The sequence below is a fragment of the Dromiciops gliroides genome, chromosome 2, assembly GCF_019393635.1.
Source record: "Dromiciops gliroides isolate mDroGli1 chromosome 2, mDroGli1.pri, whole genome shotgun sequence".
NCBI lineage: Eukaryota > Metazoa > Chordata > Mammalia > Microbiotheria > Microbiotheriidae > Dromiciops > Dromiciops gliroides.
The window spans coordinates 128,878,268-128,904,593 of record NC_057862.1 but is presented as its reverse complement, the minus strand read 5'-3'; the positions used below and the strand labels follow the sequence as shown (position 1 = coordinate 128,904,593).

Sequence of the window (26,326 nt, the reverse complement as noted above, 5' to 3'; positions counted from 1 at the left end):
CAGGTCTAATAATGTCTTAGAGCAGGTGTTTTTTCATTTGGTTAACCAAATACGTTACGCCTTAAAATAAACTGACAAAACCTCCATCTTACATTTTTCCCTCTGAATCCCTATTCACAGAGCAGACTAAGCAGAGTGTCACAGAATAAAGTGTGGGACCATACCGCCTTATAGTTCTCTCTCATTTTCTTACCTCTTCTTTAATATTAAATCTAGATGGTTCTTGTCGGCTTCGATTTGATCTCCTAACCCCATACACATCAGGATACTCTTCCCACATCTGAAAAATAAGAGACACTTAGAGGAGTTGCTTCACTCCATTTAATGTCTTATTTTCAGAATTTTCAATAACTGTACTAAGAATCATTTGGGTTTTGTATGGTTTGTTTGTTTCACTATATTAAGATCATTAAAGCAATAGATTTTTAAAATATGAGAAATGGTATCGCATGGTAACAAATTCAGAGACGTGTCTTGAGCGCTTCTTTTCTTACATATTTTACAAATAGCTTTAAATATGCCACCCATATGAATAGCACTCAAATGATATTTCTACTTGCATTTTTTTTCAAGACTTCTGCAATAAACATTCCTCAGTGTTAAAAAGGGTACACAGAAAATTGTATTACATTATAATGTGGCTATCCTTAATTCCAGTGAAAAACTTTATACGTATACATACACACACAGGAATAATATGCATTTGCATTTTCCTGCGGGTATATTTGTATACCTGAGAGGAATATAATGGGGCAGTGGGAGATGGGGGAAGGTTGGTCCAGACTGATCATTTCTTTGGTATAAGGAATTCCAAATGTGAAAACTCTAAACTGAAGCAGATCTCATGGGCACATATTCAGTATGGGTGAGAAGGAGGACTTGAGCCTGGCTCTGCTTGAGTCCATGCACTAATGCTACATCAGTACATTATTAATAATAATAAAATAACTGACAATAAAAAGCCCTTTAAAATTTATAAGAAACTTTAATCTGAGCCTAACAATAACCCTTTGAGGAAAATTTACTGTTACTGTTGTTTCCACATAATAGATAAGGAATTTGAGACTCCAAGAGTTTAAGTGATTTGCCCATCCTTTTTCCAATCTTCAATCTCTTCCTATATACTTCCCTGATGCCTACAAATGTACCCTTTACTTGGCCCTGATATTCATCAAGACATTAATTTCCTATATGTATCCACCCTTTTTCAGTCAAACTTTTTAAAAATCTCCCTCTATTTCCATTCCTCTTACTTTACACTGAGCCATCCTATTTAGCTCAGGTTCACAGTTGTCTTTCAGTCTAACTATTCTCTCTTCTCTACACTTTAATTTTGGCATCTCCTAAGTTCTATCTTTGGACTTTTTTTTGCACCAACATTCTCCCTTGACAATCTCCTTTATTCCCAAGGATAACCTTTTCACAGATGATTCAAAAAGCTTTAGGCGCACAGATTCCTCAGATCTATCTCACCCAAGCCCAAAAGTCACAATTCCAACTGCCTCCATGGACTATTTCCACCACAGTGCACCCCTTTAACATATGTGTGTCTTTGTCTGTGTATTTCTGTGTATGTGTATTTTTTTTAAATCATTAACATATTTTTTAAAACAGTACCATCATGGACCTAGAGTGGAAAGGAACTGAAGCCATCGAGTCCGACCACTCATTTTACAGATGGTGAAGCTGAGACCCAGGCAAGTTAAGTGTTCTGCCCAAAAATCACACAGGTAGTGTCATACCCAAAATGAACTTATTTTTCTGGTCAAATCTGCCTCTCTTGCTGATTTCCCTTCTTTTCTAAGTGACATAGACCTCTGTTATTGACTCTTACTTCATCCTTACCTTCCACATCTAAGTAGCAAACAATTCAATTCTTCAGCAATCTCACTTCTATCTTCACCGCTGTACTTCCACTGTCATCATCTGAATATAGCCACTAGACTTGTAACAATAGCATCATCCTAATTTATAATCCCATCTCTAGTCTCTACCTACTCCAATCTACCCTTTACACTGTTGCCAGAGTAATTTCTGCTATACAAAAATCTGTTCATGTCTGTCTTCAGTTCCTTAGCTGCCATTCAAAGATCTCTACACTTCAGCTTTATTATACTACTCTCCATTTCCTTGAGTTTGCATTTGATCATACCAATGCCTACACATCCCCTTCTCTCCCTCTCATTATGTCTAAAAAACAGTGAACATGCCTTAATTAAAAAATACCTTATAACTAAAAAATGCTAACCATCATCTGAACCTTCAGTGAGTTATAATCTTTTTGCTGGTGGAGGGTCCTGCCTCAATGTATCTGATGGCTGCTGACTAAACAGGGTGGTGGTTGCTGAAAGAAGGGGGTGGCTATGGCAATTTCTTAAAATATAATGACAATAAAGTTTGCCCCTGTGAGAACTGGAATGACACCCCCTGCTGGGAGGGGCATTGTGAGCTCTGACCTGAAAAGAAAACATGTGACTTCAGCATCCAGAAGTTGTGTCTGCCATCTATGGGTCCTGTTACCAGACAATTAGCTTGGAGCTGTGTGTGTGGACGGCCCTGTTTCCTGTTTCACAGGAAGCTTCTGGGAGGAGTGAGGCCTTTCATTTTGGGACCTGGGCATGGCGGGAGGACAGATGCTGGGCACTCTTAGATAGTTAGATGAAGTTTGCTTTTTACCTCTCTCTCTCTCTCTTCACTAACTTCTGATGGACTTGAATAAATACTTAAAGTCTAAACTCTTGCTAAAGCTTCTAATTTAAGGCAACCACTCATTAGATTTTAGACATCATAGCTAGAATTTTAGGCCCTTATACTCGATCAATTGACTTTTCCTTTCATCTCAACACTTAAGAGGCCTAATTTCAAAATTGTGTCTCAGGGAGAGGGAGGGTGACAGGGAAACAGCTAGTAAGTGGAGCAGTCAGAATGCACACAACATTTATCAATTAAATTCACTGTCTTATATGGGTGCCGTTCGTCGTGCTTCAAAACAATTACAATAGTAAAATCAAAGATCACAGATCACCATAACAGATATAATAATGTAAAAGTTTGAAATACTGTGTAAATTACCAAAATGTGACATAGAAATACCATATGAGCACATGCTATTAGAAAAATGGCACCAACAGAATTGCTCAACACAAGGTTGCCACAAACCTTCGATTTAGAAAAAAATGAATTATCTGTGAAGCACAATAAAATAAGGTATGCCAATCTATAAGCTGTATAGGACTTCTTTGACAAGTAAATTAAAATTACAGTTAAATTTCATTAAGACTTAGGTTAGACCTTAAGACCAAAAACTAGTGAAATGTCTGTTACATCATTATCAAGATACCATATTGCTCATATCATTTGCTTTACTTTTCACCCTTTGCTATAACCATCTCTTTCTCCTACCTATCATTAATAAAAAACTGTAATCAGCATTCTCAGTTAATAAAAACGATTTAGTGGAAATTTCACAAACTGCCATGAGTATCCTTTCTGTTATGCTAAGGACATCTACTTTATGTAAGTGAGGAGAAATCATTTATCAATCTGATAACTAATTATCTTTTGAGCTGATGCTCACATTAACTCTGAGAAGAAAAAGAGTCATATAATTATGTTTATAGTAATATATGCCTTGTTTTACAACTTCTGCTTTCCTTCCCAATAGCTGTGGCCACCCTCCCATGACTCTGAATAAACATGAGGTTCACCTAAACTTCAACCTCAAATTAAATTTCTTGAGGCTCACACATTAAAGTATTCCCAAGTACAAGTAGGAGCTAGCCTCATCCTTTCAAATGACAACCCACTTTCTTTCAGCTTATAATCCTTTCCTGTCTGTCTCCATAAACGCCATTAGCAATTGTGTGCACTTGTGTCCTTCAACTTCCTTTGTCTATGTAAGGCCAGTACACCTCCATTCTTCCATCACATCTCCTTTTTCCCAGCTAGCATTGCTCCATATTCAACTCCTCTCCAGTTTTCTTAAATTTTTTTGGGGGGGGAGGCAATGGAGGTTAAGTGACTTACCCAGGGTCACACAGCTAGTGTCAAGTGTTTGAGGCCGGATTTGAACTCAGGTCCTCCTGAATCCAGAGCCGATGCTTTATCCACTGTGCCACCTAACTGCCCCCTCTGGTTTTCTTAAAATAAACTTTTGCTGTAAATATGGAGTTCTCAACCAGTTACCACATACTATTTGTCAAATGCACTTGACATACTTCCTATTGAAAACTCTGAATATCTGAAAAGGTCTCAATCCCATATTAACAAATTCTAATCTACCCAAGTAAACTCAAAGGACACTTGGCAAAAATAAGTAGTTTATTGGTTTACTCTATTTTTCTTTTCAACTGAGCTGAGTTAAAGCAGTAACTTTGTTTTTTGGTGCATCTTTATGATGACTGGAAATTTAAACCAAAAACAAATGCATTCTCCCTATCCACCGAATCCTAAATGTACTGATATGGATCGTTAAGTATCTTCCGCTTCCTCCCTCACTTTTGTTATTACTGGGGGAAAAAAATTGGTAGATCAATATGGAAGGAAGCAAATGATATAATATGTTACACATAGTAAACAAATAATAAATGTGTTGAATTAATCTAAATTCTATATCCAGAAGAAAGATGTTAACACATCAACAAGAGTTTTCATCTTTCAAGTACAAGCTACAAATTCCATCAACAGAAATGAAGGTCTGACAGTGGATCTTAAAACACACAAGATTTGGACTTCATGAAAATAAGAAATACCTTTTTAACATCAGCTATACGTTCCTTCTTAGAGGCTGGCTTTTCTTTGGCTTCCGGTGGGGTTTGCTGGGATTTGGAACCTGCTGATTCACTTTCGGACTCAGTCTGACTCTCTGAAGATTCGGAACTGCTGTTTGATTCGCTGCCATGCCCACTGCCTGGCTCACTGCCCTGTTCACTTTCAGACTGGCTAGCTGAGTCTGAGCCTGATGCTTCTTCAGATGCTGAATGACTTATTGGGGGAAAAAAAATTAAGGCTATGTTATATTAATCTGATAAAGAAACCAGAAAAACATGATTGAGGTCATTAATTATAGAAATCTTACTTTATTCATATACTACTTTTATTAAATATTCTTCTCAAAAACATCCTCCACACTTTCATCATACCCCTAACACTCCTATGAAGTGGCTAATACTATTGGCTCCTTTATATCGCATACCTCCATTCCACTGCTTAGTGCAGCATTTGTATCTTTTGTATGGCAACTGTGGTAACATTAGATCTCATTCTTACAAGTCTTTGCTCTAAGGGTAGGCAGTGCTATAATACTTACTGTATGACCAGTTAAATTCTTTAAGGCTTACTTTCAAAATCTGTAAAGTGAGGCTAACAAGATTTGCACTGATTACCTCCAAGAATAGTTATAAGGAAAGTGCTCTGTAAATCAGAAAGCTAAACTAGGTATAACATCACTGGATCAGTTTCTGTCTAGATTTTCTATCCTGCAAAATCGGAGCAGCAGTCTCCAAGTCAACAGCCTATCTGAACTCATGGCACCTAGTCATGAAGCATCATTCCCACAGTCACAACGGGAACCTGGCCAAAGACGAATGGGCACAGCCTCTTTTAAATCAAAGCCTCCTCAAAGGACTGCATGTGTCCACACATGTGGCCAGCAGGTGGGGCCCTGAACCATATTCTGGCCTGCAGCTAACTGTGTATACCACAGATGAGAGATAACCCTGGGTCCCCCTAACTAGTAGCATTTGTGAGTACACCTGCTATCTATACTATGCTCCGGCATTAATGCCCATGGTAGCATGCCCAGATTTTTAGTATATTCTCAATGCTTTCCCTTTTAATACTAGAAGGCGGCATGGCATAATGCATAAATAATTGGAAAAAGGAGGACCTTGCTTCAAATTTTACCTCAGACATTTACTAACCGTGACTGTAGGCATGTCACTAAGTAACCTCTCTTGACTTCAGTTTCCTCATTTGAAAAATGCAGCTAATACTTGAAGTGCTTAACTCATATGCATAAGGCTCAAATGGGATAATGTATATAAAGTATTTTGCAAACCTTAAAGTGCTAAATAAAATGTCTATTTTATTACTACTATTTCTGGCTTTCCTGGTTATCGTAACTATATACCTACTGATTGTGCCAGGTCCAAATCACCTGCAAAGTAAAGCATATAATTCGACAACTGACTTGGGGCGAAGAATTTCATGCAAAACAATCTAATTTTATATTGTTGCTTCAATTTTTATCCAATTCTTTACTTGGTATATAAAGAATACTGTTCTGTGGTAGATAGAATATGAACTGTTTTTGAAAATCAAGGTAGGGGCAACTAGGTGGCGCAGTGGATAAAGCACTGGAGGAATTCAGGAGGACCTGAATTCAAATATGGCCTCAGACACTTATACTTACTAGCTGTGTGACCCTGGGCAAGTCACTTAACCCTCACTGCCCTACCAAAACAAAAACAAAAACAAAACAAATAAAAATTGTTTTTGCATGTAACTGGGGAAAACAAAATATTTATAAAAAATAAAAATAAAATGAAGGGGATATAGAAAAAAATTTGGAAAGGTACGAAGAGGACAGGCTATTTCAGATGACATTATATTCAATTCTAGAGGTATTAGGGAGCTACCACAGTTTATTTACTGGGGAAATAATCTGCTAAACCAATAAGAAAATCACTTTAGCAGCTAAGTGGAAAATAACTTTGGAAACTTGAATGGCTTCAAATGAATGGCTTCAAATTTTTCAGTGAAGTATGGAGAGGTCCTCAGCAGAAAGTATAGAAGGAGCAGGTGAAATTGGAGGCTAGAGGAAAAAGAAGAAAATTTGGGATAGCTGTAGTGAACTGATTAGGGAGGAATAGAAAGACAGCCTAATAGTAATGGGCCCAGTTAATAAGACTGAATGACATAAATGTATAGTGGAAGCAACCAGCAGTTTGATGATTTTCTCCAGCAGTATGTGAATAAGAAAAGAGTCAGCCTTGGATTTGGGCAAGGCATAATCAGTGATAGGACAAGAAGGAGAGGAACTGGAAACTAGAGCTGAATTGGTTCAACAAGAGGTCAAAGATGGGAAAGGGAGGAGAATAGAGCCAGTGCAGGGGTAATGGTCTGGAAAAGAATTGAGGGGATGTAGGGAATCGAGATCAGGGGTTGAGGTCAAAAGGAATATAGAAAAATATAAAGATAAAAGATTATATCATTAGATAAAGAAAACTGGGACTTGATGAACATGGAAGTGGAAAATTTGTGAGTGCTAACAAGATCAAGGGCATGACTATCTGTAGATGAATTGGAATAGAGGAGTAGGTCATGTGAATGGGGTGAACTGAAGAAATAAAAAGTTAGGGTATTTGAAGAAGTATCAATATGTATAATGAAGCCCCCTAATATTAGGGCAAGACCTAATACAGAAAGACAGTGAGACAAGTCCTGAACTCAATTTAGAAAGGAAAATGGGAATTGGGGGATATATAAAAATTGTTACACAAATTACTCGATCTCTCTGGCCTTCAGCTATAAAATGAGAGTAACACGTTCCCTACCTAAAAATCAGAGAGTAAACTAGGTAATTTGAGATCCATTCTAGATGAGTTCTTATCCATCACACTCTGTCCCCTTTCCCCAGGACTCCAGGAGCACTCCTCCTTGATGTAGAAGAACATTAGGATCTGGATGAGAGCCCTGGGTTCAAGTATCACCTCCAACATTTCCTTTATGACCTTAGTGAAAGCTTTCATCTTTATATGGGGCTTTAAGTTTTGGAAAAGGCTTTCCTTATAACCTCTAAGGATAAAATATATAAATAGTGTTTTTCCCCATTTTACAAGTAAGGAAAATGGAGCTCCAAGGTTAACTTTCAAGTTTCTAATTAATTACACAGCTAATAATAACTGACATTTATAAAGACTTAAAGCCTTTATATACATTATCTCATCCTTAAAACAGTCTTTCTGAGTAGGTGCTATTATCCCCATTTCACAACTGAGATTCAAAATCAACACTTTAATATACTCAGAAAGGTTAAGTGACTTGTCTAGGATCAAAGAGCTAATAAGAGTTCTAAGACAGGTTTAGAACCCTAGGCTCCTGATTCCACTCCCAGTCCAGGGCACTTAAACTCTGAGTCTCAGAATTCTCAGGTAGAAGATGGGGATTGTAATACTTGTAATAACTTACCTAATAAGAGCTATTTATTGTGAGGATCAAATGTGATTGCATATATTAAAGTGCTTAAGAAAATCTTAAAATAATTGGTTAGCTATTATAGAAAAATAAAGCATTCAATCAAACTTTTAAAATTCAGAACAAAGAATGCTTGCTCAGTTCTTTCATTAAGGACTTAAAATCATTTTGCCTATGATCCAGACACTGTGCAAGACACTGAGAATACAAAGACAAAACAAAGTAGTCTTTATTTTCAAGAAATTTATATTCTATGAGGTAGGGTATAACTTACACAAGTAAATATAAAATATAGGGAAAAATAGGGGCAGCTAGGTGGTGCAGTGGATAGAGCACCGGCCCCGGATTCAAGAGGACCTAAGTTCAAATCCAGCCTCAGACACTTGACACTTACTAGCTGTGTGACCTTGGGCAAGTCATTTAACCCTCATTGCCCCATTAAAAAAAAAAAACATTAAAAACAAAACAAAAAATATATATAGGGAAAAATAAATACAAGGCAATTTTGGGGAGGGGGGCTAACAACCCTGTGTTAAAATTCACTGAGACTTTGGGGGCAGCTAGGTGGCGCAGTGGATAGAACACCGGCCCTGGAGTCAGGTGTACTTGAGTTCAAATCCGGCCTCAGACACTTAACACTTACTAGCTGTGTGACCCTGGGCAAGTCACTCAATCCCCATTGCCCCGCAAAAAACAAACAAAAACAAACAAAAAAATATTTATAGCAACTCTTGGTGGAGGCTAAGAATTGAGAATCAAGGGAATGTCCATCAATTGAGGAATGATGGAAAAAGCTGTGTTATATGATTGTAGTAGAATGGTCTTGTGCTACAGGAAATGACAAACAGTATGATCCCTGGAAAACCTGGAAAGACTAATGAACATCGATGTATAGTGAAGTAAGCAGAGCTGGGAGGACATTGTGCGTAGTGACAGCAGTATTGTTCAGTGAGCAATTGTGAATGACAACTACTCTCAGCAGTGCAATGATCCAAGACAATCCCAAGGAACTAATGAGGAAGCTTACTATGCACCCCCATAGAAAGAACTGATAAAAAAGAACACTTGTGGATTATACATATATAACCTAGTTGCGATCTTGTGGAAGGCGGAAGAAAGGGAGAAAGGGAGGGAGAAAAATTTGGAACTCTAAATTTTATGAAAATGAATGTTGAAAACTAGCCTTACATGTAACTGGAAAAAATAAAAGAAATGAAAAAAAAAAGAAAGAAATGTTACTAAGTATTTTTCAACTTCCTAAAAGTTTTTTTTAATAAAAATAAAAATTCATAAAATCCAAACAAGTAGAAATCTCAGGATTTCTAATTCAACAAATATTAGTATAGAAAAGATAACTGGAAAAGAAAAGAAGAGGAAAGGGAAGTAACTCTATTTGCAGAATGGAATGGAGGGAATCCCTAATAACAGGTTCATAAACTACCAATAATGTTGACTTTAAAAAAGGTCACTTCAGCAAATATAAGAAAAATGGAAAATACTGGATGTTGGAGGGGATATGGGAAAGTTGGGACGCTAATCCACTGTTGCTGAAGTTGTGAAAAGATTCAACCATTCTGGAGAACAATTTGGAACTATGCTCAAAGGGCTATAGAACTGTGCATACCCTTTGATCCAGCAATACCACTGCTAGGTTTATATCCCAAAGACATCCCCAAAAAGAGAAAAAGACCTATTTGTACAAAAATATTTATAGCACCTCTTTCTGTAGTGGCTAAGAATTGGAAAGCAAAGGCATGCCCATCATTGGTGCATGGCTAAATAAGCTGTGGTATTGGAATTGTGGTAATGGAATATTATTGTGTTATTTTAAGAAATGACAAGCAGGATGATTTCAGAAAGACCTGGAAAGACTTCTATGAACTGATGTATAGTGAAGAGAGCAAAACAAAGAGAATATTGTGCACAGAGACAGCAATATTGTTTGATAAAGAACTGTGAAAGACTTAATTATTCTCAACAATACAATGTTCCAAGACAATCCCAAGAACTATATCTACCTCCAAAGAAAGAACTGATATTGATGGAACACAGACTGAAGCAAGCTATTCTTCACTTTCATTTTTTTCTTTTATTCAAGTTTTCTTATACAAAATGACTAATATGGTAATGTTTTACATAATTTTACATGTATAATCTATCTGATTGCTTACTGACTCAGGGAGAAGGGAGGAGAGGGAGGAAAGAGGGATAAAAATTGGAACCCAAAACTATAAATCAAAATGTTTATTACTTAAAAAAAAATGTTTTTTTAAAAAGGTCACTTCTTTGGACTCAGGTCCAAAGATATTTCAAGATAAATGAGTGGGGGAGGAGGAGGGGAGGAAGGTAAGGAGGGATAGAGATTGGAACAGAAAAATCTAAATAAAAATGTTTAATCTGGAAAAAAAATTGTTTTAAGGTGGGGGAGGAGTATGCTGAGAAGGGTATGTATTTATATACATACACACATATATGTTACACATATATGAGTTATTTCGGTTTTATTTATATAGTAATTATATTTAAACAAATTTGTCATATATTATTTATACAAACTGATATGTGTTAATTATAAAAATTATTTAAAGATTTAAAATATTAAGTTATATGTATTAGAATATATCTAGGTATATCTAAATGTAATAATGTAGAAAATTTACATTAGATATGTCATATATGTGTTTATGTATATATTATATCTATGTTTAATATATGTATAAATATAATTATATATATATATCACAAAAATAAATTTTTTTTTAAAATAAATGCACCCTCCTAGTTCTAGCATTCTGAGATACCATACCTGACAAGTTAATCCTTTGAAACTGCAAATGAGTGAAATGAAAAGTGCTATAAGCCCAAGATAAAATATAAGTTGTATTAGGTCAAATGCAGGTAATTAAGCATTCTGGTCAAGTCACAAAGTATAATTATGAAAGGGAGAAAATTACTTTATTTTTCATATTCCTGATAACATAATAAAAGGACAAAGTATCATTCCAAAATCCTTTAGAAATAAACGATAAAACATAGGATTACTGAACCCTTTCTCTATGAGATGGAAGGCAGACTTAATCTTTGAGTTTAAATTTTGGTTTAAAAGCTGCATTTTCCAAGATGACTACCAGAGGGCAGCACTGAAACATTTCATTAAAAAAAAAAAAAAACCCACAGCTTCAGAAATTACAGGGCTCTCTGCCAAACAGAATCCATTTTAGGACACAGACTGCTCCTCCATTTTACAATCCCTATTACACTTATACTTTGCCCTACACATCAATAAACTAGCAAAATGGAAGAAAACTACCTTCAAAGGTCATTATTTGGTTTTTTTCTTACAGTGATTCTGTTTTCCACAATAGGTTTAAAATCGATTCTGTGATTTGATAAGTGGTTTACTTTTAATCATTTACTTATCATTTTGTCTGTTTACCAAGTTGAACATTATTAAATGAGAATTACAACCAATCGTGATACTTCATTACTGATCATTTGTGAGATGGAAAGAACAAAGTTAAGAATTAGCTGTTTTCTCTCTTCTGTCTAGGAAAGATGAGTTCTACCCAGGAGACCAGCTTAAAACATGGCATTCCTCAGTCCAATTGGTATATGAAATGCACTAGAGATTTAGAATTTAAAAAGCTAAAGAAAAAAGAGTCTTCAAGGAGTTTATAATTCATGGGGTAAAGGAGTAGAGGATAAAATCTGCAAAGAGCTAAGTATATACATGAAAATGAGGAAGGAAAGATGACTGACAACTTGGGGAAATCAGTAAAAGTTTCTAGTGAGTAGGAGGTAGCATCTGCGCTGAGCCTTACAGGAAATTAAGGACTTTAAGAAGCAGAGGTGGGGCAGCTAGGTGGTGCAGTGGATAAAGCTCTGGCCCTGGATTCAGGATCTGAGTTCAAATCCGGCCTCAGACACTTACTATCTGTGTGACCCTGGGCAAGTCACTTAACCCTCATTGCCCCACCCAAAGAAAAAAAAGAAAAAAAAAAGCAGAGGTAAGTGAGGGAGTACATTCACCACAAATACCAGCCAGTAGGCCAGTTTGACTATAAAAGTTTTAAGAACATGAAAAGAAGTGATCTGAAATTATTTTGGAAAGATTAAGAGCCAGACTGAAGAACTTTAAATACTAATCTGAGAAAGTTTCTATTTTATTCTTAAAGCAATGGGAAATCATTAAATGTTCTTGAATAGGAGTAACAAGGTCAACCTTGTGATTTAGAGAAACTATTTCAAGAACTATTTGGAAGATAAATTGGGGAAAGGAGAAAATAGAAGCCATCAGTCAATGGGGGGGGGGGGGGCACATACATCCAGTTAAGAGAGAAGGAAACCAGAGGGATGGTCATGTGAGTGGGAAAACAGGGCTTTAAACTATGTTGTAAAGGTAGAATTTGCAAGACATGGTAACTGACTGGGTGTAGGTGAAGCAGTAGATGCTGATCCTGAGTTTGCAAACATGCATGCCTGTAACAATAATTAAAGGAAAATTATTGAAGTATAAGTAGAGATCTGAACTTTTGAACACAGTTATAAGAGAATGGTGAAAAAGTGTGATATCCTAAAAACAAAAACAAACCAAAAAAGTGATATTCTCAATCACCTCCAATTCAATGAAGATATGAATTTGAGTTTTATTTTCCATTTAGCTTTTGCCCTCTAAACATGAAATTTTGAAAAAGCAAAGTGACGTGGTATCATAGAACTTTAGCTGTAAAAGCTGACAGTCTACCCCTTACCTAAGCATCACTCAAATCAAGTAAATCTAGGCGGAGAATAATACACAAACACACATGCACTCACACACATATACATAAAGACACACAGATATATACACATATACATATATATTCCTAAAATGCAATGACATTCTAAATACAAATCAAAGTGTTATGTGAGTTCCCTGGTGAATGATGTAGTTTCTGAATTGGGCTTTAAGGGATGGATAGGAGTAGAAACAGGTAAATAAGGATGTAGATGACTTCCAATAATAGGCCATTCAGTACCTCCTCAGGAATCTGTCCCACTCTGGGGCAACTGTAATTCTTAGGAAATGTCACCTGTCAAGAAAATCTCTACAAAATGAAGAGCAGGAAGATTTCAGAAAAACCTGGAAAGACTTAAGTGAACTGATACTGAGTGAAGTGAGCAGAACCAGGAGAACATTGTACACAGTAACAGCAACATTGTGTGATCAACTTAGCTCTTCTCAGCACTGCAATGATCCAAGACAATTTCAAAGAACTCATGATGGAAAATGTTTTCCACATTCTGAAGGCATATTGAACCATACTGTTTCTACTTTTGTTTTTTTTTCTTTTTTTGAGATTTTTCCCTTTTGTTCTAATTCTTCTTTCACAACGTAACTAATGCAGAAATATGTTTAATGTGATTATACATATATAACCTATATCAGATTGTTTTCTGTCTTGAGGAGAGAGAAAGATTTGGAACTAAAAATCTTACAAAAACAAATGTTGAAAACGATCTTTACATATAACTGGAAAATAAAATACTTTTTTGATTAAAAAAATATCTCTACAACATCCGCTTACTACTGTCATAATGGCATGTGAATTACTTGGGATAAGCAATAATGGTTTCATTTTATGACAGCAGTGGCCATTTGTGTACGCTTCTACTGACATTAGGCTGACCAACAAAGTCTGACTAGATTAAATTATATTGGGCTGGTTTCCCCACCTTTAGTTAGTATTTTGGTTGACTATTAGATTTCTGGCCTTATACAGGTGTTTTATTGCTCTTTTGTTGTGATTTTTTAATTCTGTAATTTTTTTTTTTAAGAATGGATATTGGGCAGCTAGATGGCGCAGTGGATAGAGCACCGGCCCTGGATTCAGGAGTACCCGAGTTCAAATCTGGCCTCAGACACTTAACACTTACTAGCTGTGTGACCCTGGGCAAGTCACTTAACCCCAATTGCCTTACTAAAAAAAAAAATAAAGAATGGATATTACACCAAGTTGAGTTGTAGCTAGGATTTATATAGTACTTGAAGTTGTTTAGGCTACTATTAAGTAGTTTATCAGGTTCCAATTTCTCCCCTTTCTTCTGCAAAGGCCATGCAATACAGTTGACAAAAATATTTCAATTTTTATGTTTGATCATATCCCTTCCCTTAATCAAAAACCTCCTGAAACCTCTATGTTGTCTACAAGATAAAATACAAATTCCTTAACTGGACATTTAAGACCAATCTAATTCCAGTTTAATATTTCCGACTATTTCATACTACTCTCGTGTACTTTACTTTCTAGCCAAATTGGACTACTAGTTATTTTTTAAGTATACATGCATTCTCCCATTTCCATATATTCACAAATATGATCTGCTATGCCTACATCTCCATATCTTCTCAAACTTGTCTTTCAGAATACTTCCCTTTTTCATCTCAACTGCCTCTTCAATTAAGTCTTTCCTGATACTCCCAAGTGAATGTGTTCCATTCCTCCTCAAATTTTCCTAACACACTTCATACCATCTCACCTTAGTTTCTATTATACTTAACTACACACATGCATTTTCTTCTTGTCTTCTTCTCCACCCAGTAAAAATTAACTCCTTTAAGTCAGGGCCAGTAATTCTCAAATCCTGAGATCCCAAGCACTCAAATAAACTTTTCCCAAAAAATCACAGAATTTGAAATTTGGAAATGGAACATCTAGTCCAACCTATACTTGAAAATAGTTCCCATTCTAGCAGATCAAGTTAGTGGTAATCATCCAGCCTCTGCTGAAGACCTCCTCCAAGGAAGAGAAACTAACCATCCTTCTCAGCAGCCCATTTCCATTCTGAAGAATTCAATTGATTATGAATGTTTTCCTGACATTAAAATTGAAATTTGCTCTTTGCAACTTATTCATTGTTTCTGGTTCTTCCATCTGGGGCCAAACATTATAAATCTAGTCTCTGCAACATGAGAGCCCTCAAATACTTGAAGATAGCTATCATGCTTCCCCCAATACCACAACCCCAAGTCTTCTCTCTCCAGGCTAACATCCCCAGTTCCTTCAACCAACCTTCATGACACAGACTCAACACCTCTGACCATCTGGGTTGCTCTCTTCTGGATATTCTCTAGCTTATTAATGTCGTTCTTGAACCAAGAAGCCCAAAACTGAACCCAATCATTCAAATCACTGCTACTAATAACAGAATACAGTGAAAATCATTTTCCTATTCCCAGAAGTTATTCTTCTCTTAATGCGTCCCAGGATTGCATTAGTTTTCTTAGTTGCTACCTAATCCTACCAACTCATATTAAGCTTTCAGTCTAATAACTGACCACCCCCACCCCACCCCGAGATATTTTTCAGGATAACTGCTTACTAACCATTCCTTCCCTATCTTTTATCTGTTGCTTTTCTGTAAGATTATGGGATTTCAACTTCCCAGAGTGAACCCAATGCTCTAGCCTGTCAAGACCCTCTTGGATCCTGACTTTACCATTTACTGTTAGCTGACCCCCTCTCTGTTTTGGGTCATCTACAAATCTGACAAGCATACCACCTATTCCCTCATCCAAGTCATTGATAAAAAAATGTTAAGCAGCACAAGGTTAAGCAGAGATCGCAGGAGTACTCCACGGTAGACCTTCTCCCATGTTGACTTTGAGTCAATGAGCCTGACTATCCAACAAGATCTGTATCCATTTAATTGTATTATCTAAGCCATATCCCACCACCTTCTTCAAAGAATAGCATGATATGTTATCAAATGCTTTGACAACATCTATGCAAATCATATTTGTAAGATTCCCTTCATCTACTAATGTAGTAATCCTGTCAAAAAAAAGGAAATGGGGGCAGCTAGGTGGCGCAGAGGATAAAGCACTGGCCCTGGATTCTGGAGGACCTGAGTTCAAATCTGGCCTTAGACACTTGACACTTACTGGCTGTGTGACCCTGGGCAAGGCACTTAACCCCAATTGCCTCACCAAAAAAAAAAGAAAAAGGAAAAAAAAGAGAAGTCCACAGTGGGATTTGACTACATCTTCTCTACTCAAGACTAACACTCTAACATGCTCCTTTCAGACTGGTATTATATGAAGGGAGTAATAAAGTTCTGTGTACATGCTCCTCTCTTGGTTCTCTCCTGTAAGACTTACTTGTGAGTGTAGGGCACCACCACACTGTCTACGTTCTCTTTTGGTGATCCATCGACTGGAATGGATTTAGTTCTCTACGAAGATACCACCAAACCTACCTAGAGAGCCATCATCCTGCTGATTCAAGTCCTAAATCACTAGCTGCTTCCTGGACATCTTCCTATGGATGTGCATATGCATCTAAGAAATCCTCATGCCCAAAACAGAATTCATTTTCAGATCTAACACTCTTGCTCGCCTTATCAAGAAGCTTCAGTGGCTCCCTACTACATTCTCTAGGTGGCATTTAATGTCTGCACTAATGCAGAGTATGATCACATGACCACTACTACCCTTTTGATGCCGCCCCAGGGGCCAGCCAAAACAGCCTATTTGCCATACCCTGGACTCTGTATTTCATCTCCTCCTCCAAACCTTTGCGCAGGCTGCCCCTCGTGCCTGAATTGCTCTCCCTTCTTTATTGGATCCGTAGCTTACTACAAAACACAACTCATGTGCTACCTCCTAGATGAAGACTTTCCTGATTCCTCCAGTTGTTCACTTCCTCAAATTAACAATTTTCTTAGATTGTTTACCTCTGAATATCCAACTGTTCTATACATTACAACAAAGAGAGTTTTGACATGGAGGGAGCATGGAAAGATATGCAGTTTTATAGACTTATTAACATGGGGTGGGGGTGAGAGGGGGAGTTGATCAAGTAGAAGAGGTTGTTACACGAGTAGCCTGTACACCTGGAGAGAGACCTGCCAGAAAGCAGAAGAGGGACGTGGGAGAAATGGCGATGGGAGGACACCAAAGATAAATGTCACCTATTTCACTTCTCTACCTCCTTCCACGTCTGGCTTTACCCCCTGGGAAACAGTCAGGAACATCCTTTCTTCATCCTCCTTTATAACTTTATCACCAAATATGAAGAAGCAGAATTTAGGCTAATACTTCTACTCAGACAACACTATGACTTCAACAGATGTTGGGTGGTAACCTAGCAACTAATTCCAAATGAATTAGCATGACTTACTAAGTATTTCTACATACAAGATACTAAGGATACACAAGTGAAAAAGGAACAAAATCCCTGCCCTCAAGGACCTTATGACGAGAGAAAAGGAGGTATAATGTGACAACAGGTCTGGATCTAAATTCCCAACTATGCCATGTACCAAGATGACCTTTGGCATTGATTTAATCTCTCTAGACCTCAGTTTCCTCAAGCGAAAAGTCTATACATAAAAATAATACAAACTAGAATGCTATGAGTATAAAAAATCACCAAAGTGCTACAAGAAATTTGAAGAGGAATATATAGTTAAATGAAAAGGAAATTAATGTAGTCTTTGTGGAGAAAGTAGCCCGAGCTAGACTGAGAAATACTGCAACATACAGGGATATCCCTGTCTCTTCTATATGGTAGGAATGCATTCTAATCATGGAATGTACAAGAGGGTTCTGGAGGGTTAATCAGTCTGCATCAATCTGATAAAAGACTAGTATATTAGAGTTAAGAGTCACCGGACCACAGTAGAGTATGGCTAAAGCACAAATAGTATGTGAAAGGTAACCATAGAATGGGCTGAAACGGTTAACTGGAGCCAGATTACAGAGAATGCTAAATTAGATGGCTTGTACATCTGTATATATACATGGGGGGAGGGGGGAAAATGTGTATTTGTGAATATGTATGTTTATATACACAAATATATACATATATACAGTTTTACATGCAGTGATGAGTCGATAAATGTTTTTTGAACAGTAGAGTGATATGATGAGGAACGAGCATCAGGAAGATTATTTTGGCAGCAATTTGAAGGATACTGGAGAGGAAAATAGACTGGAGGCAAAAATCATTCAGGAGGCAATTATACTGGTCCAGGCAAGGTGATGAGAGTATTAACTGAGATGGCATCAATGTGAATGGAGAGAAGCATGCAAGAGAAATTTCCAAGGTAAAATAAATATGGCTCAAAAACACAGGCTTTAGAGCTGAAGCAGATTTATGAGATCTTCTGATCCAAAACCCTTATTTTGTGGACAGGTAAACTGTGGGCCAGAGAGGTTAAGTGACTTGCACATCAAAAAGCTAAAAACTTAAATCCAGGTCCTCTGAGTATAAATCCAATACTTTTTTCACTACAACAAGCTGTGTTTGAATTAGAAATTAAAGGAAGGGGCAGCTAGGTGGCGCAGTGGATAGAGCACCAGCCCTGGAATCAGGAGTACCTGAGTTCAAATCCGGCCTCAGACACTTAACACTTACTAGCTGTGTGACCCTGGGCAAGTCACTTAACCCCAATTGCCTCACTAAAAATTAAAATTAAAAAAAAAAAAAAAGAAATTAAAGGGAATGGGGGCAGCTAGTGGCACAGTAGATAAAGCACCGGCCCTGGATTCAGGAGGACCTGAGTTTAAATCTGGCCTCAGACACTTGATACTTACTAGCTGTGTGACCCTGGGCAAGTCACAACCCTCATTGCCCCGTAAAAACAAAAAACAAAAAACAACAAAAAAAATGAAATGAAAGGGAAGCTGGGAGGTTTGAGTATATGATTTAGTTTACCAAAACTGGTCAACTGAGTAGATGGTATTACCATCAACAAAAATAAAGTTTGTTGAGAGGGGAAAATTAAGAGGGAGACACAGAGGGAAAATAGTGAATTCAATTTTTAATTAGACAAGTGATAGTCCAGTAAAACAAATAGGAGAAAAAGTGTTGGATATGCAGTACTAGAGCTCAGAGAAAAGATAGGACCAGCTCTATAAATTTGGGAGCCATCTGTATAGAGCTGAAGCTATGACAAATGATCAAGAGAGGAGAGAGAAGAGGGTCAAAGAAAGAACTCTGGGGTAAATCCACATTTAATGGGTAGAAAGAAACTAAACCAGTAAGAGATATCCAGAAGAATAATCAGGTAAAATGAGAATCCAGAGAAGATGAATTAAAGAAAGGTTCAATAGTGTCAAATGTTATAGAATTCAATGCAGATAAGGAACAAGGAATGGTTAGCTGGCCTGTCAATAAGAGGTCACTTTTGAAATAGTAGTTGAAGCTTTAAGGCACATGGTGGTAAGAAAGTATCAGTAGTGAATATATACTCTTATTCCTACATGTCACAATGAAGGAGAGAAATATGAATATAGTTTGAAGGAGTCAAGGGGCAGTATACACCTAGGTGACACAGTGGACAGAACACTGGGGTGAGGAAGAACTGAGTTCAACCTGAAAACACTAGCTGTGTAACCTTGGGTTGCCTCAGTTTCTTCTGCTATAAAATGAGAATATAGTTTTACCCCTTCCATATCAAAACTCTCCCCACTGCAGTTTCGCTATATCTTGGGTTGGCACAAGAAATTAAATAGGAAATTCTTGGGAGTTTTGCTGAAGCTGCAGATGTGCCAAAAGTTTAGAAAATCAGAAAAGTATAAAATACATGTATAGTATTATATAATACAACATTTTATCTTTTAATACCATAATTCAGAATTCTTCTCTGGTACAAAAGGAGGGCCAAAAATTTTTACACAGATTTTCCACATCAAGGGAGTGCTGCATACCTAACCTCCTGGAAGGGATAATTGTAATAACAACACCTACCTCAGAGGACTGCTGTGAGGATCAAATGAGGTAATAATCATAAAATGTTTAGCACAGTGCCTGGTAGATATTAAGTGCTATACACATATTAAGTATCATCATTACTATTACAATAAAGGCAAAGGATTTTTTTTTTGGTTTTGTTTTCCGTTTTTTTTAAGGGCAGGGAAGCCTCTGAACATATTTCTAGATAGGAGGACAAATAAGGAAAGATGAAGCTTAGAGGAAATGTTATATGGAATAAGGCCTCAGAAGGGGTGAGAGGGAGGGGGATCAAGAGTCATACTGACAATGCTTCTAAGGAACAATTTTTCTACATTTGCAACTTATAATATGGCTGAACTAAAATCAATGGGTGAATTAGAAGAGGAAATTTCAATTTATTCCTTAATTCCTTAAATCTGCTCAAAACTAAAACAGGCTGCTTCAGGAAACAGTTCTTTCACCTCCAGCTAGAACACCTCCAATGACTGGGTTTAAGAAACTGGCCAGCCATCAGTCTGAATTTTTATGGACTAGTTAATGATGTGGATCAAATGACCTTTTAAGATTCAACTACAGTACCTGGCAAAGTATGCACTTAATGCTAGACAAATTTTATTCAGATTCAAAGAGGAAGCCACCTTAAAAAGAGCTGGCCCAGATGAATATGATGACTCTCAAGACCAGCCTCACCTATTGGGCCTCCCCTTCCCAAGACCCAGCCACCAATACTACAACCTTTTGTTCAACTCCTGATTGGTCTAAAACTGTTTTGTTGTTTAGTAGTTTCTGAATCATGTCTGACTCTTCAAGACAACTTTGGGGTATTCTGGAATGGTCTGTCATTTCCTTCTCTAGCTCATTTGACAGATAAGGAAACTGAGGCAAACCAGATTAAGTGATTTGCCCAGGATAACATAGCTAATAAGTGGATGAAGCTAGATTCTAATTCATCAAGATGACTCTTTCTGAGTCCAGGCCCTGCACTATCCCACTGCACCACTTAGCTGCCCCAAAAAGCATGTGTTGAGCACCTACTATGTGTCAGTTGTTGTTTAGTCATGTCCAACTTTTCAAGACCCCATATGAGATTTTCTTAGCAAAGATACTAGAGTGGTTTGCCATTTCCTTTGACAGCTTATTTTACTGATGAGGAAACTAAGGCAAACAATGTTAAGAGACTTACGCAGGGTCACACAGCTATTAAGTGACTAAATCTGGATTTAAATTCAGGTCTTCTGGATTCCAGGCCCAACACTCTATTCACTGTGACACCTAGCTGCACCTCAAGTTGTTAAGGTCTCCAGATTTGTTCCTTCTTCACTCCTGCTCAGGTTCATCAATAAAATGTTTTTCACCTAAGGAATAAAATACCTTTTCCTCTGAAATACTGATTTTTACCTTAATCTTGAGTACCCAAAATGGTCCATTAACATCTATTTTCAACTTTTCTCTGAAAGGTAAAATTTTAAAGGATTTAATTAAGGAACCTTCACTACTTCATGATCATCCTTAACTTCAAGTTAAGGACGGAGCAAGGAAGTTCTATTCTCTTTCTCACACACAAAAGTGTGAAGAAAGTATTTCTGGCTTGCCAAGTGATTAGTACTACTGCTACCAAATGAATATTTCAGACACATTATAATTCAAGAGATTTTTTTCTTAACCAATCTGGGAACCTAAACACCTGGGGTAAATGTTTCTAAGGGAAAATACACTTAATCACACACAATCAAAAAACTCTGGAGCAAGAGACTTTGCTAAAACTTTTGACACATAACCTGTTAAATAACTTGAGGTAACTCACTCGCCAGGAAATCTACTGGAAAACAAGTCATTCACATATCGAGAAGTTTGTATTGGCTTTACAGTAAGTTTCACAAAGGTGAACTGAATTGATTTATTCCTAGTTGATTAACTTGATTTAGATGAGGATCACTATTAAGTAGTTTAACTGTTCTTGAAAATTAAACTAGAAAAAGGTTTAAGTTCATTGAAGAAAAACAAACAGAAATGAATGCCTGAGTAAAATATAAAGGGAAATGGGGAACAAGAAAACAAGACAGCAATACTTTAATTTACAGCCTTTAGATTGGAAAATTACTGTGTATCTGTAAAAGGAGTTTGGGCTAAGAAATGGTCCCTAAGGTCCCTTGCAACTCAAGATATGATTTTATATTTATCTATTCAATTAAATTAACATTTATTAAGCACCTCTTATGTGCTAGGCACGGTGGATAAAGAGACTGAAAGAAACGGCCCTAGCCATCAAGCTTACATTCTAATGAAAAGAGCATGATGTAAAGTGGGGCTTCTTAAACTTTTTCCACTTGTGACCCCTTTTTGCCCAAAAAATTTTTACACAAGCCCAGGTATATAGGTGGTATATAAGTATACATAACCTTTTACTGTTGCCAAATTTTTCACAACCCCCACACTCAATTATCCACAGTTTAAGAAGCTATCATGTAGAGAAGTGGTGTCAAACTCAAATAGAAACAGGGCCACTAAATTATACATAAAAATCACTGCAAGCTGCATACTGACAGTTTTAAAATGTAATGTTATCTGTGTTTGGTTGTATTTTTATTGTGTAATTTTCTGATTACATTTTGACCTGGTTTCACTGCTGTGATGCTGTGGGAAGCATGTTTTGACTCCTCTGATACAGAAGTTGGAGTCAGGAAAACATTCAAATCTAGACTGACTTTTATTAGTTCTGTAATCACAGATTAATCAGCTAATTTGTCTCAGATTCAGTTTTCTTCATTTGCAAAATGAAAATCCTAACTGTAGTAGCTATAACTCATAGGCTTGTTTAGAAACTCAAATGAAATTCTTTGCAAACTTTAAATACTATCATGTCCTATACATAACACCCAAAAGACAGATAAATATTACCTTTTTCAAAGAATTCAAATCACCTTAAGAAAAAAAAAAAGAATACCACTTATTCCATATATTACTGAAAACGCTTGAAACTCCTTTGTTGACAATTTGGTGATATGGAAAGATCAGGGGTTGGCTGGGTTTGTGACGATGGACAAGTCACATAACCTCCCTAAGAATGGTTTCTCCTGTATAAAACTCAGTCAAAACTTTGCAAGTTTATTGTGAGTAAAATATTTTACAAACCTTAAAAATGATTTCTATATTTCTTCAAAACTGCTTCTATAGACTGCTCTATAATTTTCATGATCCTTGTGATTTCTGTAAACCATTATTTAAAGCAAATTCTAGTGAATTCATTGGTTAATCAAGGTATTCATCCATAATTTGGTAAGAATGTAAGGCAAAAAAATTTAATCTGTGTGATTTGTAAAAAGGGCCCTGAATAGGTCCAAAATATTTTATTTAAACATATTCTTTAATGCCCCTTCCCCCTATAGATTCTAATATCCTATGAACTAAAGCATTTTTAAGTATATAGTTTCCTAAGAAAACTAACTCTGAAGGATGACTCAGTTTGAATAATTTATCATTTCTGTGTGTTTAAAAATAATCTAATTCCACTAAAACCTACAATCCCTAAATATACTTTTACAGAGGAAAAAAAAAACACTGAACTAGAAGTTGGAAAGACCTGGGTTCAAACCTTCCTCAGTCACTTACTACCTATAGAACTTGGGCAGAAGTCAGCCTCAAACTGTTTTCCCATCTGTAAAGTAAGGATTTGCCTTGCTGAAGAAAAGACTTAGCATTCTCTTTAAATTACTTCATAAATAATACTTTGTATTTTCTTGTATACTGGCAAATATACACAAAAATTCAACTATAAATTCCTTGAGAACATAGATCACTTAATTTTTGTTTTGTATAATATCCATAACAGATGTTTGTTGAATCAAATATAAAGAGCTATATAAAATTACAATATACCATAGCTCAAATATACTACTATGGGTTGATTCATATGATCACCCCAGTTGTTCTAACCATTATATAATACTAATTACAGTCCTTGTTTTCCTATTGTTTATAGTCTTATCTATGGCACTATAGAAAGGTTAGGAAATGAAAAATAAATTAGTGAATTCATTTGCTTCTAGTCAAGATATAGATCCTTTCTCATTTACAAACTGGTCTATGCACAACAATGCTCAACATTGAAAAAGGAAGGTTAGAATAAATCTACCAGTGAGTAATATTTTAATCCATCACTGTGTTAACTGTCCTTTAAAAAAAAACACAACTTTTTCTCATTAAGGAAAAAAAAATAAGAAAAACTTTTATTTCTCAATTTCACTACTTAGTCTCTCTCAGTAAATACTGTTTGTTCTACCTCCTTTCCTCAAGGACTCTCTCATTACAAAAAGTCAACAACTGCTAAAGTGACAAGTAAGTTTGATGCTAAACAGTTTTGGAACTACAAGGAATCAGAGTAAGAACAGCTTACAGTGGCTAGAAAGACACTGTATTTATGTTTCTCTTAAAAGTTATAATGTAGAGGAGGGCAGAGAATAGATATAAATGCTCACTCTTAAAAGAATTATGTAAACATTTTCACAGGTTAGAAACTATAGCACAATGAACTTTAAAAATCTCTAATTTGAGCTAACATACAATCAGCAATAATGTATCTCCCCAAAAGAAAAACTCCAACATAATTCTGAATAATGAATTCAATAAGATGGCATCGCAGATAAAGCTAGCCTCAGTCAGAAATACTTTCTGCATGTTGGCTGGCAGTGTGACCCTAGCAACTCTAAATTACTATATAGTAGGTGCTTACCTGCATTGGTACAGGGTTCTTCAATGGAAGAACTCCATATATCAAGTCAGAGGTTCAGCTTTTTTTTAAAAGGGCATAAACTCTATACATGTTTCATTTTGCCTTTTGTTTTAAAAGGTAAGAACAAAAATGTATACATGTCTGCAATTTTTTCCAAACCCACATTTTTAAAAATATGATTTTGCTCCATTAGATACACTCACTACTAAAGGGAGATATGGCTCTTGTTACCTTTAACAAGTCTCACAATATTCAAAGCACAGTTACTTACTAACTAAAGTTAGAGGTCTTTAGTAAATCAGCAATTGATAGATGAGAGCACATATAGAATTTGTACCCTTTTTGGTAATCTCATATTTTCTTAAGTCCATAAAAATGGGCTTCATTTTACAGAAAAATCAAGATAAAGTTTCTTGACACTCCTAGGAATGCAGTGCTCTCTCACTCTGGATCTTTCCCAAAAGTAAATTTTATTTTAATAAAAGTATTCTTATACATGAGATAAGATTTCAAAGAATTTGCCATGACATGAAAACTCAAGATCAGCTTTAAAAATTAAATTATCAGGAGTTTAAACTATCTTCTTCTGCTAGATGATGCTTTAATAAGTAACTGTAGAAATATATTTTCAAAATCTTCCAGTTAGAGGAATCAAGATATACATGATTGTTATGAGAGGAAAGAAGTTTAGATAAAGAACAAGCAACTAAAGTGTTAAATATTCAAACCTAACAGGATTATATAGTAAATGGAAAAAAACAGAAACAGTCTCAAATAAAGAATTTGGTACAGAGGAGAAAAGAAAAATAATTAAAGGTTGGTTTTTGTTTTTGTTTTTTGGAAATAGATTTCCATTTGTAAATATTCTAACAGGTCTCTATTATAATCTTGAGCTTTCTCTGCAAAGGCAAAATTAGCATGAGGGAGGAGGGAACTGTTCCCAGGGGCAGATCAGCTTTAAATGTGCATAGGAATGCACACTGTAAATGCAAATGATCTTGTGTAGAAAGAGCAAAAAGGAGGGGGAAGTAGGGAGGGGGAAAGGGGGAGGGGAAAGGAGAGCAGCAACTGTCGTCCGGCATAAAACCTATTTCTCAGTATTGTCCTCCCAATACCTACTCCCAGCAAAATATCCACTTCCAGATAGATTTCTTTAAGCATAGGCTTTAAGGGGGGGAAAAATCATTCCCAGTTGATTGTTCTACTCTCAACACACGGGAATGTAAAAGCAACGTGGCCCCAGCTGGCTGAGCAAGCAGTAGCTATAGTGCCAGGAGAGGGCGAGGCTTTGACAAGCACTGAGCTAATGCTGACATCACTGGAAGGCAGAGCCTCTCCTACAGAGCCTCTACTGTTGACACTCTTGTTACTAAGTGAGCTAACAACCAATCAGATTCCACAGCCAACACAAGACGGCCTTTGAACTCCCCACCAGCAACTTCCTGCTGTTTTTAGAGTACACAGTGCAATGCAGTATGTCTGTCAGCTATGCGGCACAAAGGAACAGCCATTTTGTGACTGAACTGGACCTGCACCAAAATGCCATGAATTTTGTATTTTAGTTGCCCAGCCACATCTAATTTCTAGTTATTTTAACAGCATGGAAGTAATAAATTAATATGTTTAATTCCTAGTACTAAGTATTATGGATAGTTTTATATTAATCCTCTCCACAAAATCC

At 36.5% G+C, this 26,326-nt stretch overlaps 1 protein-coding gene across 5 annotated transcripts in view; it reads right to left on the bottom strand.

Annotated features, from left to right (window-relative positions):
- Positions 1-26,326, bottom strand: part of CHD2 (chromodomain helicase DNA binding protein 2) — a 190,046-nt gene that overhangs the window by 98,658 nt on the left and 65,062 nt on the right. For all 5 annotated transcript variants that reach the window (XM_043983504.1, XM_043983506.1, XM_043983505.1 and 2 more), the window contains 2 exons: positions 4,752-4,983; positions 194-280 (listed from right to left, as the gene is read on the bottom strand). In XM_043983504.1, the coding sequence (XP_043839439.1) occupies positions 194-280; positions 4,752-4,983 (319 nt within the window). The remainder of the gene's footprint in view (positions 1-193; positions 281-4,751; positions 4,984-26,326) is intronic.